Raw genomic sequence first — 19512 nt, forward strand, 5'->3', positions numbered from 1 at the left:
AGACCCTCACTCTTTTCCCCGGCAGGTAGAAGTGGTGACAGGGAATGGTAGAGGCTCTGGATAGATTGAGGAGGAAACTGAAAGCAGAGGACGTTTTGTGTCTGACTTTCCACTTGGAAGTCCTGGTCAGAACTCCTCATAGCAGCCTCTACGTCAACACGGGGCGCATGGTAGAGATGAAAGATGGTGGCATAGTGCGTTTGGGCAGAAAGAAGGCTAGAGGTGATGTCTTTTTCAAGTCTCTTTTGTCTCTTGTGGGGCAGGGTAGGGATTCTGATTGGCCCTCGCTTTCCTTGTGGGTAGCCGTGTTGTGAGCCAGGTGCAGGGACAGGGCTACAAAAGTGATGGCGTAGACAATTTAGACTAGCAGCCAGGTGCAGGATGTGACAGACACTCAATGGTGGGACCTGAGGGGACCTGGTCAGCAAGAGACGGACCCGCAGGCCAGGGTGGGCTACTGAGAGAATTGACCATGGGGGCCAGTGACACAGCCTTCAGCAGTGAATGCCAACTGGATAGCCAGGAACCCCACAGGGTGAGGGAGATCTTTGGAGACGTCATTGAGAACCCAGTGCTCAACATGGGGTGGGCTCACAGATCCAGGCCCTTGGTCCCTGTTGCCAGAAGGACACTAGCGCCCCATTCCCAACCTGGAAGCCATCTTGACTACCGGAAGGAAGGGGCGGGAATACAAAGATTGTGCATTTTTCCAAAAGACATTGACTTAACTGGAGATCATTTTAGAGCAAAAGAGAGAGCTACCTTAAATCATCAGGTTTAAGAATGCTTTTCCTGAACCTCTGGAATAGAGGCTCAAAAATAAGATGGAACCTTCTTAGACATTAAAGGAAGCTTGGGTATTTTTGTATCTGTTTGTTTATTGTTGCTATTGTTTGTACATCTAACTTCTGTTTATACATTTTAAACTAACCTTAAAATGAATACATATTAAACACTTCAGATGTGTGAGGACACTTTGCTAGGCATTGTTGAAGGTAATCATCATATCCCGAATTCTGCTCCTCCTTCTGGTTTTCTCTTTTCAGGTATGAAGAAATATCTAGTCAGGTCCTTGTGGGTGAGGGTGGCGACTTTTTCCTCTCTGTATCCTTCATAGTCTAGCACAGACTAAGTGCTCAATAAACTCTGGTCGTTTGACTGGTTTTGATTTGTGACTCTAATCACAGGCCTAGAGATACTCTAGAACGTGAGCCTCTCCCCTCAGCTTACGTCACCAGCATCGCCCTCGTCTGAAGCCAGTGAGTTCTGATACGACATAGGTTACTCTTCTAAAGTTTTGCATAGGCCGCAATGGAGTGGCTGCTCATTGGCTAGAATTACTCTTGAAGAGTGGTGTCCTCGCCTCTCTATGATGAAGGGTCTCAGCTGATTGCCTGTTAAGATTCCTTCAAACTCTGAGATTCTGTGCGTTCAATTGTCCAGTAGGGACAGTCTTCAGATTCCTAATTCACTGTCCTGGGTTTACCAGGGATCTTCGGGGTCTGCTTTGAACCGAGAACCACTTATGTCTGCCATCTCATTTCAAAGCTGCTCTCCAATTCAAAATTCTTAATGTGAAATTGGAAACAATTTAAAATAGTTTTTAGGGGCACCTGGGTGGCTCAGTCAGTTGAGCGTCCGACTTCGGCTCAGGTCATGATCTCGCGGTTCATGAGTTCAAGCCCCGCGTCGGGCTCTGTGCTGACAGCTCAGAGCCTGGAGCCTGTTTCAGATTCTCTGTCTCCCTCTCTCTCTGACCCTCCCCCATTCATGCTCTGTCTCTCTCTGTCTCAAAAATAAATAAACGTTAAAAAAAAATTTTTTAAAAATAGTTTTTAAACTTCATGTTTTTACGTAAGGTGATTTCAAAGGGTCTTAAAGTTACAGCGAAGCCAATCAATCTCTTGATTTCTAAATTGATAAAAGCTCCCGAAGTGGCTTTTGCTGACTGGCAAATCAGCCAGTTGCCAGTGCTATCCTTGCCTTGCTCGTCATGGAAAAGTCCCAGTGTTCCTTGGTAGGATCCAGTAGCAACAGCTCATAGTCCCAGACTTTAAAAACAGCAGCAGATGTGGCACCTGGGTGGCTCAGTCAGTTGATTGTCCGACTCTTGGTTTCAGCTCAGATCGTGATCTCACGGTTCGCGAGTTCATGCTCCGCACCGGGCTCCGTGCTGACAGTGCGGAGCCTGCTTCGGATTCTCTCTCTCCCTCTCTCTCTGCCCCTCCTCTGCTTGTGTTCTCTCTCTCAAAATAAATAAGTAAACTTTATTAAAAAAAAAAAAAAAAACCAGCGGCAGCAACAACCCAACTGGATATTTCTGTAGGTCTTCATGGTTTACAAGGCACCTTGGCATACATCATCTCACCATGTCCCTGCTGAGGTAGGCAAAGAAAATTCTATTATCCCTACTTTGCTGATGAGAAGATTGAAGCTTAAAGCAATGGAGTAACTTTGAAAGTTACTCAGCAAGAAATAGTATCAGGGTCCTTGAAAGCAGCTCTCCAGAACTCTGTCCTCCACATCAGCCTGCACAAAGTACTTGCTTTTGGCAATAGGAGTACGTTGTAGCCAACATCCTTAACAATGGTGATTGTAATCATAAGGAATGTCCGTTTAGACCAGGGGTTGGCAAACCTTTTCTGTGAAGAGCCAGCTAATAAATATTTTTGGATTCATGCGTCATCCACAGTCTCTGTGGCAACTAGTCAACTCTGTTGGTGTAGGCAAAGCAGCCATAGGCAATATGCAAATAGGCGTGGCTTTGCACCAATGAAGCCTTTGTTAGAAACGTGGGATTTGGCCCATGGGCCCTAGTTTACAGATCCCTGATTGGGACAGAGCAGAAGCGGTACAGCATATACTACTGATCAAATTTATATGCCAACCATTCCTTGTTCTTTACTTGCTGGCCAAGCCCTGGCTTCACAGGGTGCTTGCTCCTTTCCACATGACTCAGGAGCAAATCCTAATTATTCTAAGCCAACTGTGGAAATGCTGTTCCTTGCCAGTGTTTGATTTTAGGAGTGGGCATGTGGCTTCCTTTTGACCAATAAGACACATGGGAAAATCTGCTGGGGGACTTTGAGGAAAAATTTCCCCACTCTTTTTTGAAATTATTTTTTTAATGTTTATTTATTTTTGAGACAGAGAGGGAGAGCCTAAGTTGGGGAGGGGCATAGGCAGAGAGGGAGACACAGAATCCGAAGCAGGCTCCAGGCTCTGAGCTGTCAGCACAGAGCCCGACTTGGGGCTTGGACTCACGAGCCGTGAGATCATGACCTGAGCTGAGGTCACAAGGTTAACCTACGGAGCCACCCAGGCGCCCCCAGAATTTCCCCACTCTTAAAATGAGACTCAAGGAGAAATAGTTTTTCGTCTTCAGGAGCTGCGCTGTCCAATATGATAGCCATTAGGTACATGTGACTATTAAATTTAAATTAATTAAAACTAAATGAAATTAAAAATTCAGTTCCTCAGTCACACTAGCTACAATTTAAGTGCTCAGGAGTCCCATGGGGCTAGTGGTTGCTGTACTGGGCAGTGCAAATGCATAATATTTCCATCACTGCAGGAAGTTCTGTCAGATAGTGCTGTATCTGGATGTTTCTGGGTCTGGATTTGATGCCTGGAACACTGGTCGCCATCTTAAATACATTGAGAGGAGGTAGTGAGTGCCAGTGGAAAATGGAGATACCCTGAGAGTTTGAAGATGTTGAGCGAGGGGCGCCTGGGTGGCTCAGTCAGTTAAGCGTCCAACTTCAGCTCAGGTCACGATCTCGCGGTCCGTGAGTTCGAGCCCCGCGTCGGGCTCTGGGCTGACAGCTCAGAGCCTGGAGCCTGTTTCGGATTCTGTGTCTCCCTCTCTCTCTGACCCTCCCCCATTCATGCTCTGTCTCTCTCTGTCTCAAAAATAAGTAAACGATAAAAAAAAAAAATTAAAAAAAAAAAGAAGATGTTGAGCGAACAGTGTTCTGAAGGTGAAAGAACAGAAGCATGGAAAGGGCCTGGGTCTTTCTGAGCTGCAGGATGAACCTTCTTAGAACTGTGTGCTTTAGGATTTCTTAAGTGGGCTAAATGAATGTCTTTAATGTTTATGGTACTTTTAATTGGGTATTCTGTGACTTGCCCCCGAAAGCATTCTTACACATAGAAGAGTTAACATTTCAAAGGTTTACAGCTGATTCTTGAAAAAAAACAACGGGGGTTAGGGGTGCTGATCCCTGTACAGTCAAAAATGTGCACATAACTTTGACTCCCCAGAAACTTAACAACTAATAGCCTACTGTTGACCGGAAGCCTTACCGATAACATACATAGTTGATTAATGCATATTTTGTATGTTATACGCATTATACACTATATTTAAAAAAATTTTTTTAATGTTTATTTATTTTGGGGAGAGAGAGACAGACAGACAGACAGTGTGAGTGGGGAAGGGGCAGAGAGAGAGGGAGACACGGAATCCGAAGCAGGCTCCAGGCTCTGAACTGTCAGCACAGAGCCCGACGTGGGGCTCGAACTCACAAACCGCAAGCTCATGACCTGAGCTGAAGTCGCATGCTTAACTGACTGAGCCACCCAGGTACCCCGTACACTGTATTTTTATGATAAAGTAAGCTAGAGAGAGGAAAATGTTATTAAGAAAATCGTAAGGAAGAAAAAATACATTTGCAGTACTGGCCTGTATTTATTGAAAAAATCTGCGTGTAAGTGGACCCGCGCAGTCAAACCCGTGTTGTTCAAGGGTGAAATGTGCTATGCATGATGTCCTTGTAAATGCTTCATGTGTTACCTTAGTGGATCCGGACAATAGCAACAATCAAGTGTTAATCCCTTATTTCCTAGATGAGAGAGCGGAGGCTTGGACAGTTTGAGTCACTTCCCAGTTCACACAGCTGGAAAGTGGAGGTGCTAGGATTCTAGAACCTGTGTTCTTAACCGTTTCCTTTGTGTTTAGTCCCTCTAGCAGTCGGAGATGGTTTTTACCCAACTTTGACTGAAACTTAGCCATGTTCATTCATCCTGAAATGGATTTGTACTCCCAAGGGACCAGATAAAGCTTGAGGGAGATCTGAAGGATAAAAGCAGTAGCTTCACTGATTTAATCTATCAGGGAGTAAGTTGATATTCCAAGGGAATACGCTGTTGAAATGTACCTTGAGGCGGGTGTCTCTTTACTTCAAGGAAATAATAAGAAACACATTGATCTTGGCAAGAAGTCTTGTGTTCATAAGATCGCAGTGCTGCTGTAAAAAAACATCAATATAAATCGAGGATGCTTTTGTAATGACGTCTGTGGCAATTGTGTTAGTTTCTTTTAGGAATGCACGTAGCTTGAAGTAAAAGTTACTCCTGTTGCTGTAGTGTTCATTACAGTATATAGAATTTTGTTAAAGAAGAGAGAAATGAAAAATGTGAAATGGGCAGTAGTCTCACTTTGGCGAATAAATTAGAATTGCTTCTAATTATCTCATTAATTGAACGAATAAGAACCGAACACAGAGTTCTTAGTATGCGGTGGTGTATTTCAACCGTATAGTCGTTTTTTTTTGTCTTGCTCCTAATATATGATTTGTTATTACACTGATTTGGATTCATGGTAAGGTCTAATGTTCTGGGTTTTAGTGGACGGGCAGGAGGGGATGAGTTTGAATTCGTAAAAAATGTCCAGTTACAGGATCTTTTCAAAATAGAATTTTAATACTTTTAAGTGAGTTGCATGATATGACTACAATGCAAACTCTATCTGAGGTCAGGGGCTTTGTGTCATTTCCTGCTACAACCCAGTCCCTGGCGTATGCAGTAGGCCTTTAAACATTTTACCAAATGAATAAACTTTGGGCAGATTCCTTCATGTTTCTGGGCTTGTTTCTTCACTTATAGTGTGAGGAAGGTGGGCTAGTTTGGTCTGTAGTCTTTTCCCTACCTAGGACCTATTTTGTAGTTCTTTTCGTCCCCTGAACTCCAAGCCCTAAAAGATAGTATCTTTCAAATGATTTATTTAAGAATTTTTTTTTCATTTTTGTGTTGAGCAAAGATGTACAAACCTGGATCCAGTTTTTGTGATCAGCAGTAGAAAACCAGTATAGCTATAATTTTTACAAATCACACTCTAATTTTCTCATGCAGCTTACTCTGGGTAAATAAGCAATTTTTGAAATAATGATCTATAGTCTAAGTGACTACGCTGCCAGTTTTCTAGATCTATAAAATTGTACTAGGTCGTCTTCAAGTCTCCCTTACCTCTGAAATGAATTTCTATGACCTTCCATTTCCTGACGTGTAATGCACAGATGGAACCCCTTGGGTCTTTCTAGGAGATGAATTCCTATGGCCCTAAGCTATGGAAACTTGAATTAGACAGTGTTGTAATGGATAGTCCCACTAATCAAGCGTTAGTGAATACCTAAGAATGTTTTATAGTTAGATAGAAGTAACATACCTGCAAATTTTGGAAAGAAACCATCTTCATGATTTTTTAAGTGCCTCTCTATGAGTTACTGATATGTCGCTTGCCTTAAGAAAAAAATCAGGGGGCGCCTGGCTGGCTCAGTCAGAAGAGCATGTGACTCTTGATCTTGGGGCTGTGAGGTTGAGCCCCACATTCGGTGTAGAGATTACTTAAAAAATAAAATCTTAAAAGGAAAAAAACACCATTATTATATAAAAGTAAGCTTTATTCAAGAGCACAGAGTCTGAATTAATAATTATGATTTACTGCTAGAACTGTGATAAAATATAAATGTGATATAATTTTATGCAAAATAATCACTCCCGTTTTACAGGTGCACAAATACAAGCAGGGAAGTGTTAGAAATTTACTCAAGGCAGAGCCAGGATTTGAAACCAAGTAAGTCTCACTCAAGAGCCCGGTCTTTTTTTTTTTTTTTAAGTTTATTTAAATATTTTGAGAGAGAGCGAGAGCATGAGCCAGGGAAAGGGCAGAGAGAGAGAAAGGGAGAGAAAGAATCCCAAGCAGGCTCCACAGTCAGCGGAGAGCCCGATATAGGGCTCAGTCTCACGAACTGACCTGAGCCGAAAGCAAGTCAGACGCTTAACTGCCTGAGTCCCCCAGGTGCCCCAAGAGCCCAGTTTCTCAATCACATTTAAAGCTTGGTTAAGGAGGTATGCTCATTCGTTTATTACAAATAAATGGACATGGCTCTTTATTCAGATGGAGGAATTTACCAGATCAAGATTTACACGTTATTAAAAGTGAGGAATCCCAGATCAGTCTTTCAGAGCTCACAACAAGCCAAAGACAATATAAGGCGAAGACATTAGAACACGAGCCACTAACGTACAAAGGCCAAAAGGCCTGCTAAGGATTTTCTATCCAGAAGCGCTACAGCAAAGCTTTTTACACGGCCTCAAAATAGAGGCAACTCACGAATACTTTTCTTTAAAACAATTTTTTTTAATTTTTATTTTCTTAAGGGTGTCTCCATCCAATGTGGGGCTCGAACTCATGCCTGTGAGAACAAGAGGTCATGCTCTGCCAACTAAGCCAACCAGGTGCCCCAGATATACAACTTTTCCAGCCAAGTAGTATGCATCGGCAGTATACATCCAGCTTTTGTTAGTGGCTTTACTGGTATGCATCTACTTAGAGAAATGGTTTGTCACATGGGAGTTCTACTCTTGAGGGTCATGAGAAAATCATGATATGGATGTTTGCTGGGAGCAAAGCGAGGGAGGTGAGTCACAAAGAAGGGGAGTTCATATTGAGCCTCAAAGTGGCAGGGACTCCTCTACCTCCTCCAATTCATATTTTTTACATGAAACTTATTGTCACATTGGTTTCCGTACAACACCCAGGGCTCGTCCCAACAGGTGCCCTCCTCCATGCCCATCACCCGCTTTCCCCTCTCCCCTCCCCCACCATCAACCCTCAGTTTATTCTCAGTATTTAAGAGTCTCTTAGGGTTTGCCTCCTTCCCTCTCTGTAACTTCTTCCCCCCACTTCCCCTCCCCCCTGGTCTTCTGTTGAGTTTCTCAAGACCCACATATGACTGAAAACATACGATATCTGTCTTTCTCTGTCTGACTTATTTCACTTAGCATAACAGTCTCCAGTTTCATCCACGTTGCTACAAATAGCCAGATTTCATTCTTTCTCATTGCCAGGTAGTATTCCATTGTATATATAAACCCCATCTTCTTTTTCCATTCCTCAGTTGATGGACATTTAGGCTCTTTCCATAATTTGGCTATTGTTGAGAGTGCTGCTGTAAACATTAGGGTACAAGTGCCCCCATGCATCAGCTCTCAAATTCATATTGATTCCTTGACTTTTGACCTCGTCAATATCATGACAAAGAACAAGAGAGAAAATGGTGGTTGGGGAGAGTAATTTTAGCATTAATTTTGTCCCATCATTAGTTTAATGGATCTTAATTATTCTGTGACACTCAAAGTAAATCTGATGTGGCAGAGACCGGCTGGCAGTTCACCAAACTTTAATTTTTTTCTTCCTCGGCACACAGCCAGACTGTATTTCCCAGCCTCCCTTGCAAGTAGAAGTGGCTGAGTGACTGAGTTCTGGCTAATGTATGTGGGTAGAAATGATGTTTCCACTTTGCGGCTTGGCCATTAAAAACCCGATTCCCCTCACTCTCTTTCCCTGTGTGCCTGCTGGATGTTGCTCTCCGGAGCACACTTGGAATCTTCGTGTTGAACATGGCGGTGCCTCTGTCCGCCCGGGCTCCTCAGTGCCTGCACGGAGCAGATGGCCTCTCTCTGCTCCACTCTACACTCCACTCTAGACTGCTGACTGGACTTTAAATTTTTTTTTTTACCGTTTATTTATTTTTGAGAGAGACAGACAGAGCATGAGCAGGGGAGGGGCAGAGAGAGAGGGAGACACAGAATCGGAAGCGGGCTCCGGGCTCCGAGCGGTCAGCACAGAGCCCGACGCGGGGCTGGAACTCACAAGCTGTGAGATCGTGGCCTGAGCCGAAGTCGACGCTCAAACGACTGAGCCCCCCAGGTGTGGCCCATAGGCTGCTGATTGGACTTTACACATAGAAAGTAAGCTGCCACTTTGGTAAGCCCCTGAGATTTTAGGATTTAATTATCGCGGCGATTTGCCTTACCTTAACTAATACATCGGTGACCCTTCTCCACAATGGTACATCTCATTCTGCCATCGGAAGGCAGGGTGGGGTGGGACAGGCATCTTTTCTTTCTTGAGATCACGTAAGAGCCCGCGTTCGTACGGTCCAAGCTGGGGGGAGTCTATTATGGTCACTACCGAGACGCTCATCATCCAATCAGGAGAGAGTCCTTTGAGGGCAGGAGGCCCGCCAGAGCCACCCCCTCACTCCCTTTGGGCCAACCCAGGCCGCCGGGACCTTCACGGTTTGGCTTAAGGTTAAGACTACAGGCTCCGAACTTTCTGGGGTCAAATCTTACCTCTACCGTTTATTTCCTCTGACTGTTACAGGGCGTTTAATCTCTGTTGCTTAGTCTCCTTATCTGTAAAATAGCAGTACCTTTTTCATAGAATTATATGCAGATTACATGAGTTAACGCATCCAGAGATGCCTGTAATGCGTCTGACACATTGTAAGGACTCAGTCAACACTAGCCATTATCACTAGAGACCAGCATAGTAATAGAGATTTTCTTTTGATAACGGGAGCATTCTGTATCTGTGCTGCCCAGTACAGCAGCCACCAACCACATGTGGCTACTGAGCCCTTGAAACGTGACCAGGGAACTGGATTTTAATTTTAATTAACTTGAATTAATTTAACTTTAAATAGCCACACGTGGCTAGTGGCTGCTGTAGTGAACAGGGCAGCTATAGAGAATTGTTCTAATTGCTTCAGAAGTTTTCTATTTCATACTGTATAAGTTAGGGTTCAGTCACAGAAGGAGAATCACTAGGGACACACACACACACACACACACACACACACACACACACGAATTTGTCACAGGGGTTTGACATTATAGGGCTGTGGGAGCCAGCTAAGCAGTCTCTGTAAAGCTGTTGTCTTCACATCTGATGCCAGAACTTGACATCTATGATGGGAAGGCAGTCGGGAAGGCTGTAGGGAAGGCAGTAAGACGGGTGACAACAGGGACAAGTTGGAACCCACAACAGACTGAAACCCATGTCAGTTCTTGTTACCTGTAGCTGGTGCTACGATTGTCCCGCAGAAACTGGCCCCTTAGCACAAAATTAATGTTTGTTTATTTTGAGAGAAGGTGGTGGGGAAGAGAACGTGAGTGGGAGAGGGGCAGAGAGAGAGAGAGAGAGGGAGAGAGAGAATCCCAAGCAGGCTCTGTGCTGTCAGCACCAAAATCAAGAGTTGGACACGCAACCGACTGAGTCCCCCAGGTGCCCGCCTTAGCACGAGATTAAATACACACCTCGCGGGGCCCCTGGGTGGCTCGTCGGTTAAGCGTCAGACTTCGGCTCAGGTCATGATCTCACAGTCCGTGAGTTCGAGCCCCGCGCCGGGCTCTGTGCTGACAGCGCGGAGCCTGGAGCCTGCTTCCGATTCTGTGTCTCCCTCTCTCTCCGCCCCTCCCCCACTCACACTCTGTCTCTTGCTCTCAAAAATAAATAAAATATTAAAAAAATTTTTTTAAAAAGTAAAAATAAAATACACACCTCGCCCAGGACTCAGAGAAGCTGGAGCGGGTCCGGGGCGGGCGGAGGGCGGGTGGGTGCGCACAGCAGTTGTGGGCTGGCAGCCACCTCACAGCAAAGACGTGAGGCAGCTGCTGCTCCGTGTCTGCCCACATCTCCCCCGGGACGCTCTCTCGTGTCCCACAAAACCCACAAACGTATAGAAAAGGGAATTCTGGGAAATGCAGCTTAGCTATGTTACCAGGACACCGTGCATAGTAGAACGCTAATGAGCTCAATTTTGTGTCTCTTAATACTTTTCAATAAAACACGATGCTAACATCCCCAAGGCTCTATTTAAGTGTTTCTGTTCCGCAACTGGCCCAAAGATAGTCTGAAGATCCGTACAGCTGGCTGACCTCATCTTTGAGTAAAAGCATTATGATGACTATGTAGAAAAATTTTTTCTTTATACTTTTCTGTGGTTTAGAATTTTCTCCACTCAAACCCACATTATTATTATAGTTAGAAAAGAAACTAATGTTAATGTTTAGAAGCCAGCCAGTGACCCCTAGGGAGACTACACATCCCACTAGAGGGCAACCTCAGAACATCATGATTCCATGTGCCTTTCGCTTGTCCCCTGAAATTTTGCCAGGTCTCGACTTTGTGCAAGAACTTAAATATAAGTTACAGTCACCGGATCTCCTGAAACCCTTTGACTTCTGCCTCTTTCTTTACGTTTCCAAAGTGATCCCAAAGGTGTCTGAAAATCAGAAGCAAATAATAGAAAGAAAAAAGAAAGTGAAGTGGAAATCTTGCTGAGTAGAAGGGAGGAATCATTTTTAGTAAAGGTCCCTGGGAAAACGAGAAATGGAGCACGATCGTATTAATTATGTACACGAGCAGAATTTCCCGTGTGGTCTCCTCAATACTGTAACAGTAGCACCTGTGAAGTGCATCCTATTGTGATTATCTTCATCCCTATCTTCCAGATGGGAAGCCGAAGTGCGGGTGGGGCAAGTAAGTTGTCCAAAGTTATGTGGTGGCAGATTACAAAAGGTGTGCGGAATTAACAAGTGGCGCGTTTGAACCTCGGCTGTCTGGGTTTCGTGGTCGAGGTTGTTAGCCTACTTATCACACTGGAGGGATTCAGGGCAATGTCACATCGGCTGTTGGGGCCGACTCCGATTTCCCCCGCACCCCGACATCTCAGTGACACCCCATCCTCTCACCTTACCTTAGAAGTGTCTGTAGAACCTCTTTTCGTGCCAGCTTCCCAAGCACAGGTTCAAGCCCTCATCGTGTCTTGGCCGGTCTACCGTAGCACCCACCTCTCTGGCCATCTCGCTTCTGATCACCTTCTTCATTTATTTTCTAGCTGTATAAAACAGTATATATTGTTTTGTGCCAGGGACTGGGGAGAGTGGAGAGCCCATTTTGCATCCAAGTCCTTATCCTGGGCTCTGCACCCCCGGAGAACCTAAACTAAGATGCCAAGGGGTTCACTGCTTGACCGTGAGCTGGCAGAGTGGTGCGGTCTGAGAGGTGCCTGGGTGGCTCAGTTCGTTAATGTCCGACTCTTCAGGTCATGATCTCATAGTTGGTGGGTCTGAGCCCCATGTCAGACTCTGAGCTGACAGCACAGAGCCTGCTTGGGATTCTCTCTCTCCCTCTCTCTCTGCCCCTCCGTCACTCATGCCTCCCCCCACTCAAAATAAATAAATAAATTAAAAAAAATAAAAGATACTAGGAAACCTTCTGAACCCTAACTACTAGTGCCCCTACCCCTACGTTTCCAGGTGCTTCTGCACCTAAAACTACAAGAAACTCTCCCTGACCCATAAATTACAGGTGCTTTGGCATGAAAGAATTTGTCAACTAACAGTAGAATTACCCTAGACAGGACTGGGAATCAGGGAGGAGAGGGGCACCCAAGCAAATGTTGCTCTCCTTAAGCTGTATCTCTTCCAGGAGTAATAACCTTAGAGCATGCATTCTTTCCAGGGGCTAATATTGCCCCCACGGGAGTGAAAATTCTCTTTTGGAGGCAAAAAAAGTCTTATCAGTGATACAGGGCTGGAACTAGAATGAGGCAAGTGAAGGGTCTAGGGCACAAAATGTTAGGACACACACAATCTAAGTGCCACGTGTGTGTGTGTGTGTGTGTGTGTGTGTGTGTGTGTGTGTGTGTGATTCCCCAGAGGAATCAGTGGGTGCAGGCCCGGCCACTGTGTTGGGCAACTATGGCCACTGTGTTGGAAGGATAGCAGGGAGGCCTGCGTGGCTGAGCGAGGGGAGAGTAGGAGGAGATGGGACATGGCTAGAAGGTCATCTGTTTCACGAGAACATGGGGACATTCTATGAAGAAGCGAGGGTCTACTGCCAGTCTAGTAAGTGTTCAGTAAAGGCCAAGGCCCACCTAGATTTGGTGGTCGTCTGCACTTTGGGGAGTTCCGTTAGCTAGCAGCTGAAGTTTTCTCTAATGATGTCATTAATCGTTTAATAAAAACGTTATGTCAGAGTATTTACTGAGCAGTGTGACGTGAGACGGTCACAGCTCAAGTAAACACTTTTCGGCTGTGCCAAAGGAGACTTGTTTTCATTCATTTCGTTGGTTGTGTAGTAAAATCCGAAAATACAGCTCTTGGAAGAGTATCTGTTGTCCAAGCCCTGAAGAGCCAATATAATAACAAAACAATATTGTTTTGCTTGGGGTTCCCATATACGAGTGCCTGGGCGTGACGCCTAGCTTTGAATCATCTCTCTATGGAATAGTAATTCAGTCCAGAAGAGGACCGCCACCAGATTCCAAGTTTCAGCTGGGTCTAAAATATTCATGCAAGGGGGGCTAGTCGTATCTGGGTTAGATCCACTCCTCGAAGGTGAAGTCTTTATCTTTCTCATTCAGCTTGGGGCGAATGTGTTGGAAGTAAGTACTCATTAGTGTTGCCACAGTCACAGATTTAAGACCACCAGCCACCTCACATTTTACATCTTACAACACCCTCCCCGCCCACCCCCGGTGTCAGGCATCGGAGGGTGGGCAGAAAAATGAAAATGTCAGGAACAGCCAGCTGCGACCTCGCCTGACTTGTATGCAGGTAATTTGTTGGGGAAGTGATTTCAGGAATCAGAAATGGGGGAACAGGAAGAGGGCATTAGGAAGAGAAGAAAAGCCGGTAAAGGGTAGATTATTGAGGTCACTGCTGTGGGCAGTGAAGGGTCAGGACCATTGAATCTGTTACGTTGTTTGTGATATGTATTCGAATGGCCATTTTAGCACATATTTGTAAGGTCTGTTAAGCAATCTGTCTGCTGTGATTGGTGGTTACAACTACTATTCCAAACTTCAGATTCTGAATAGTAGCCATCCAAGAAGTACTCTCAAGGCTTTCCTTCATAGACTCTGCCTCGTTGCTCTCAGATCCGTTCTCTACCTTCCCCTGCCGTGCTTTGTATCCCAGGGTCCTGACTCCTTGCACTATTTGTGTTAAGTTCCTGCTCTTGAGCTACCAGTCATGGGTTCCTGACTGGTCCTGACTGATGGAGACTCCTTATGATGTCGTCAGTCAGTCCAAAAATATTTTTGAACATCTACCAGATACAGGACACTGGACTGGATTCCCGGAGGATAATAAAGCATCAAGCAGCTTAGCATCTAGTGGGGAACACAAGACGTACAGTAGAAAAGTTAAATAACAGTGCCCAGTAGTATATGCCCAGTACATGGCGAGTGAATGGCATAGACAGTGCTGAGTGAATGGTGTAGTCAAGGAATAAACTTTAAGATAAAAATAGAGAGCCACCTCCACTGGCTCTTGCAGCCCCAGAGTATGCTTTAGAGGGCCAGAGAGCTGACCTAAAGAGGTCATCTAAAACTCCCGATTTTGGCAAGGTGAAAATTTGGAATTGCATTTGAAATCACCTCATTTTTAAATGTTGGTAAGTAATTCAAACTTTCAAAAACCTCAGCACGATTCCCACTGTGTGAGAGAAAGAGAACTTGCCTGGGAGCTGAATTGGGATCTCGAGCCAGTGGTAGGCATTTGTTCAATGGCTGACTGCAATAGGCGGGAAGTTGAATGCAAAGACCGTGGAGACCCTTTCCAATTAGAAGATTCTGGGGTTCTAATATTTCACTCAAGTATGAGGGATCAAGGTCTGGGCTTAGAAGGGAGCAGTGGGAAGAAGGAATGGACAAGAGAGCAATTAGGGAATATTAATAATAATACCCTACATTTATATACTAGTTTATGGTCTACAGTTTGTCATTGGAAGCAGGATAGAATAGAGGCTCAGAGGGTAGGCTCTGAAGTCAGTCTGTCTGGGTTCAAATGTCAGCTGTACAGTGAATTACTGGTGGGGCCTTACCCAGACTGTTTCTCAAGCCCTGAAATGGATTGATGCTAATGAATTCACATATCTCCTGGAGTTGTTGGCTGATTAAATAATAAAGTATGTATGAAGTGTTAACCTGGCTCACAGGAAGCACCAACCACTGCCATTGCTATTTGTCACACATACGCCATCTTTCTTTACTCCTCGCAATAGCCCCATGTTCTGGTGAGAAGGGCGCACAGGAGGTTACGGTGAGAAGGGCGCACTGGACATGGAGGTTGGAGAAGGGAGGAGCCAGGGGCAATGGCCAGAGAGTGAGCATTTGATTTGTACAATCAGTTCTATTGTTGAAACCAACTCTGGGTTTCCAGGCCCTTCTCTTAACCCCTGTGGGATTTTGTTTTCCATAGAGGGTGGTTCCTTGCGATTTATATTTTCTATAAATTTAAAAAAAAACACCTGGATTTCTGAGTATGGTAGGAAGAATAATGGGTCCTGTAAGATGTCCCTGTCCTGATGCCTGGAACCTGTAAATATGTTACTTTACAGAACAAAAGGGACTTTGCACATTGTGATTAAAGTTAAGGACTGTGGGATGGGGAGATTATCGTGGATTACCTGGGTGGTCCCAGTCTAATCCTGGGAGTTCTTAAAAGTGGAAGAGGGAGGCAGAAGAATGAGTCAAAAGCATGCCCCAGGTGAAGGAGCTCCCCACCCCATCCCACTGTGCTAGCTTTGAGGATAGAGGAATGAGGCATGAACCAAGAAACGTGGGTGGCTTCTAGAATTAGTTGATAGCCAGCAAGAAGATGAGGACGTTGGTCCTATGACTGCAAGGAACTGAATTCCGTAGTAACCCAGATAAGCAGGACGCAGATTCACCCCTAGAGCCTCCAGAAAGGCACGTAGCCTGTTGACACTGTGATTTTAGTCTGGTGAGACCCATACTGGACTTCTGACCTACAGAACTCTAACCTAACACATTTGTGTTGTCTTAAACCATTAAGTTCATGGTAATATGTTACAGCAGCAACAGGAAGCTAATACACTGAGATTTCCACCTTAAATTATTTGGCTGATGTTACCAACAATACTATCAAATTCAAGAATTAAGTGGATATGGAAATGATGTGGGGTGATGAGGGATGAGTTTTTGGATATATGGAGTTGGAGGGGCAAAGACGGTAAGGTGTTCGCATGACAGTGCTCAGACCACACTTGGCCCCGTGGGATTGCAGAGGTGGTGGTAGTAACTGAAAGAAGGGGTCAGGGAGGTGACGTGGGATAAGAGACTCCATTCAGAAGGCCGGTTTCTTGAGTTCCCGGTTCCTGTCTTTGGCTTCCATTTGCAGTGTATGCATGCCAAAGTCCCGCTCATCACAACTCGAGTATACGGACTTGGTTTTGAAACATCACTAGAGAGTCACGTTGAGTAAAATTTATAGGCGTATCGCAATAATTTTATTTATTGACTTAAATTGAAGCTTCAATAAATGAATAATGCTCTAAAATTTGCTCTTTGGATGTTTCCGAAGGAAAATCTGAAAAATTTAAATGTTTCTCCTTTCTTTGTTTATGAATCCTTGTAACAATGGAAATGTTTTGTCTCCCAAGAATGGCACGGGGCTCAAATATTTGACTCATTGGAAATGCCGACCACCTCTTTGATTGTAACAGATGGGAAGTGAGTGAGGAGAGAGCCTGAGAGAAATGGGCTGATAGTCAGGAAAATGTAAGGCCTACGGGGACGTCCCTATTTTGGACCAGGAGGAGTGACGTGGGAAGATCGTAATGGGAGAAAAAAATGAGTACGATGTTAGTCACTAAGCGTTCGGGCCCCTAGAAGAAAGAAAATGCCAAGAGAAAAAAAGTGGACAGTAACAATTTAAAAATCTCTGGTTTTTTGAACGAGATTTCCTCCCTTCATCAGTGTAGATCGTTGCTGGGAGCCTCTTAGGTTCCAAGATGGAAGAGGCCAGCCCTAGCTGTTGCGTCAGAGGATTTAGCAGTGGACAAGGTTGGAATCATTGGTGGCTATGGTCAACCCCTGGGTAGAATTGGAGAGGAAGCGGTTAAGTCTCTGTTGCCCTGAAACATCACTTTCCATCCCTGTTTCCATGCCATCCAACTCTTCCTCAGCACCTTCATGCTTTTTCCTCCCTGTGCCACACTCCCTGCCCACTCCACCTCACCTGCCCACACTGATAAATGTCCTTCTCAGAGTAGCCCGTATTGAATGTTGATTCTTCCCAGTTCTTGTCAACATGGCCCATTATGGTAGGTCTTTACTACAGGATCAGAAGATTTCAGCCAGTTGGAAGTAATCCATACTAAGGTGTGAGTGACTGATTTGCCCTTAGTGCTCCCAAGAGTAATTTAAAAATTAAGCTCCTGTTAACTCAACAGACTCTCTCACTGGTGGAATATTAACGTAGCCTGAGGGTTACCCTGAAGGACAGAGACTAAGAGGAGCAATTCCAATTAAATTGAGGCATCAAGGCACTAACCACTCTGTGTACATTTGCCTTGGTGGCTGCAGGGTAATTGGGAACTTGAGCACTCATTCGGTCTTGCTTTCAAGTAGAATTGTGCTTTAATGATCCCAGAAAATACTCCTACCCTACCACCACTTCAGGAAAATAGGCTCCTGGACCCTACCAGGTATGTTTCACTGTGCAAGTTTAGTTTCCAAACATACATATTCTTTTTTTTTTTTAATTGTATTTCAGGATACCACTATGGAAAGAATCATTCCTTTGTAATTAAAAAAAAATTACAAATGTAAAAATAACACCCCACATGGGTGAGAGTTTGGGGAAGTGATACTCATGTCCTGCAGAGGGTTGTATAAATTGATTTGTTTTCTGTAAGGCATTTTGGCAGTCAAAATCATGGAATTTCTGAAGGAGATAGCCAAGTTCGTATGCCAAAATGTATTTTGTGTATATATAAATGTTTTTATTTATTTTTGAGACAGAGACAGAACGTGAGCAGGGGAGGGGCAGAGAGAGAGGGAGACACAGAATCCGAAGCAGGCTCCAGGCTCCGGGCTGTCAGCACAGAGCCCGACTCGGGGCTCGAACCAACTCATGGACTGTGAGATCATGACCTGAGCTGAAGTTGGACGCCTAACCAACTGAGCCACCCAGGTGCCTCTCAGATGCCAAAATTTAGCCAGAAGTATTTATTGAGACATTGTTTGTAATCATGAAAAATTATACACATCAAAATGTATAAATTAATGGTCTATCCAGTCAATGAAATGCCATACAGTGATCACAAGTGGTATTGTGGAGAATTGTTTAATGATATAGAACAATGTTCAGGATACAATGTCATGAGAAAAATCAGGTTACAAATAGTTTATGTGATATGATCTTTCTTATACATATAAAGACACATATACACACATATATTCATATATCTATATACATATGTAGATATACATATGAATATAGAAAGAGAGAGCAAAGACTATATGCCAAAATGTTAATGTCAATTACATTTGGGTAGTGAAATGATAGGTGGCTTTAATTTTCTTTTTTATCTGTAATTTATCTGAAGTTGCTCCAATAAGTGTGTAATATTTTTCACAGAGAGAAAAATAGAATTACTTTTCTTTTAAGGAATCTGAGCATCTTCTCAAAATAAGTAACACAGTCTCTTAGCTTATAAACTCAGAGGCATCTGATCTAGTTTAACTCATAAGTAGTACTTAAAAGGTATAAAGGCTGTGCTAATAGGTACAAAAAGAAGCACAGTTGGGGGCACCTGCGTGTCTCAATTGGTTGAGCTTCCAACTCTTGATTTCGGGTCAGGTCATGATCCCAGGGTCGTGGGATTGAGCCCCTCATCGGGCTCTGTGCTGAGCATAGAACCTGCCTAAGATTCTCTCTCTCTCTCTCTCTCTCTCTCTCTCTCTTTCTCTTTTTCTCTTTCTCTTTCTCTCTCCCCCCTCCCTCTCTCCCTCCCTCCCTATGCCCCTCTCCCCCACTTGTGCTCCCTCTCTCTCTCTAAAATACTGAAATTAAATTAAATTAAAACATAAAAAAGAAACAGTGAATGGAAGTTTAGTTTATGCACATAGATACCTTTCCTTTTACAAATTCGAATGAATATTAGCCAACAGTTGAAGTTCTTAGTCATCATTGTCAGTTTATGATGCACTAAATCATTATATAACAGAATCTAGAGAGCACCGTCAACAGTTATATTAGAGAATTGCTTCGCCAGAGATGTGTCTGTAGAGATTTGAAGAGAAGGACTGATGAGGCTGTTGAAAATAATAGTAAATTAATATACTGCCCTCTTTTGGTAGCTATTTGCAAGTCAGTTTACATTCACTTCCATTAAAGATGTTCATCTACAAATTCTTGCACACACTAGACTAACTTTAAATCACCTTTTTCCTCAACAGAGAATGCCGATAATTCCAGTTTGTTATCACCATCTGGTAAGACCGTTATTTCTTGACTTTGGGGAATTTCAGGACAATATGCCAAAAGTTCTCCATGAAATATGGCATGTAGTCAGATACAGCAAAGTTGCTTTTTTCCATGAAGGTTAATTACATTCTGTCATTAAAC

The 19512-nt window shown here is 44.1% G+C and overlaps 1 protein-coding gene across 2 annotated transcripts in view; it reads left to right on the forward strand.

Moving 5' to 3' along the window:
• The window catches only part of ADGRG2 (adhesion G protein-coupled receptor G2), a 122255-nt gene that overhangs the window by 58598 nt on the left and 44145 nt on the right, over positions 1–19512 (forward strand). For both annotated transcript variants that reach the window (XM_019431651.2, XM_019431652.2), the window contains exon 4: positions 19344–19379. In XM_019431651.2, the coding sequence (XP_019287196.2) occupies positions 19344–19379 (36 nt within the window). The remainder of the gene's footprint in view (positions 1–19343; positions 19380–19512) is intronic.

This window comes from Panthera pardus, unplaced genomic scaffold, assembly GCF_024362965.1.
Source record: "Panthera pardus isolate Hobbes unplaced genomic scaffold, ASM2436296v1 HiC_scaffold_27, whole genome shotgun sequence".
Lineage (NCBI taxonomy): Eukaryota > Metazoa > Chordata > Mammalia > Carnivora > Felidae > Panthera > Panthera pardus.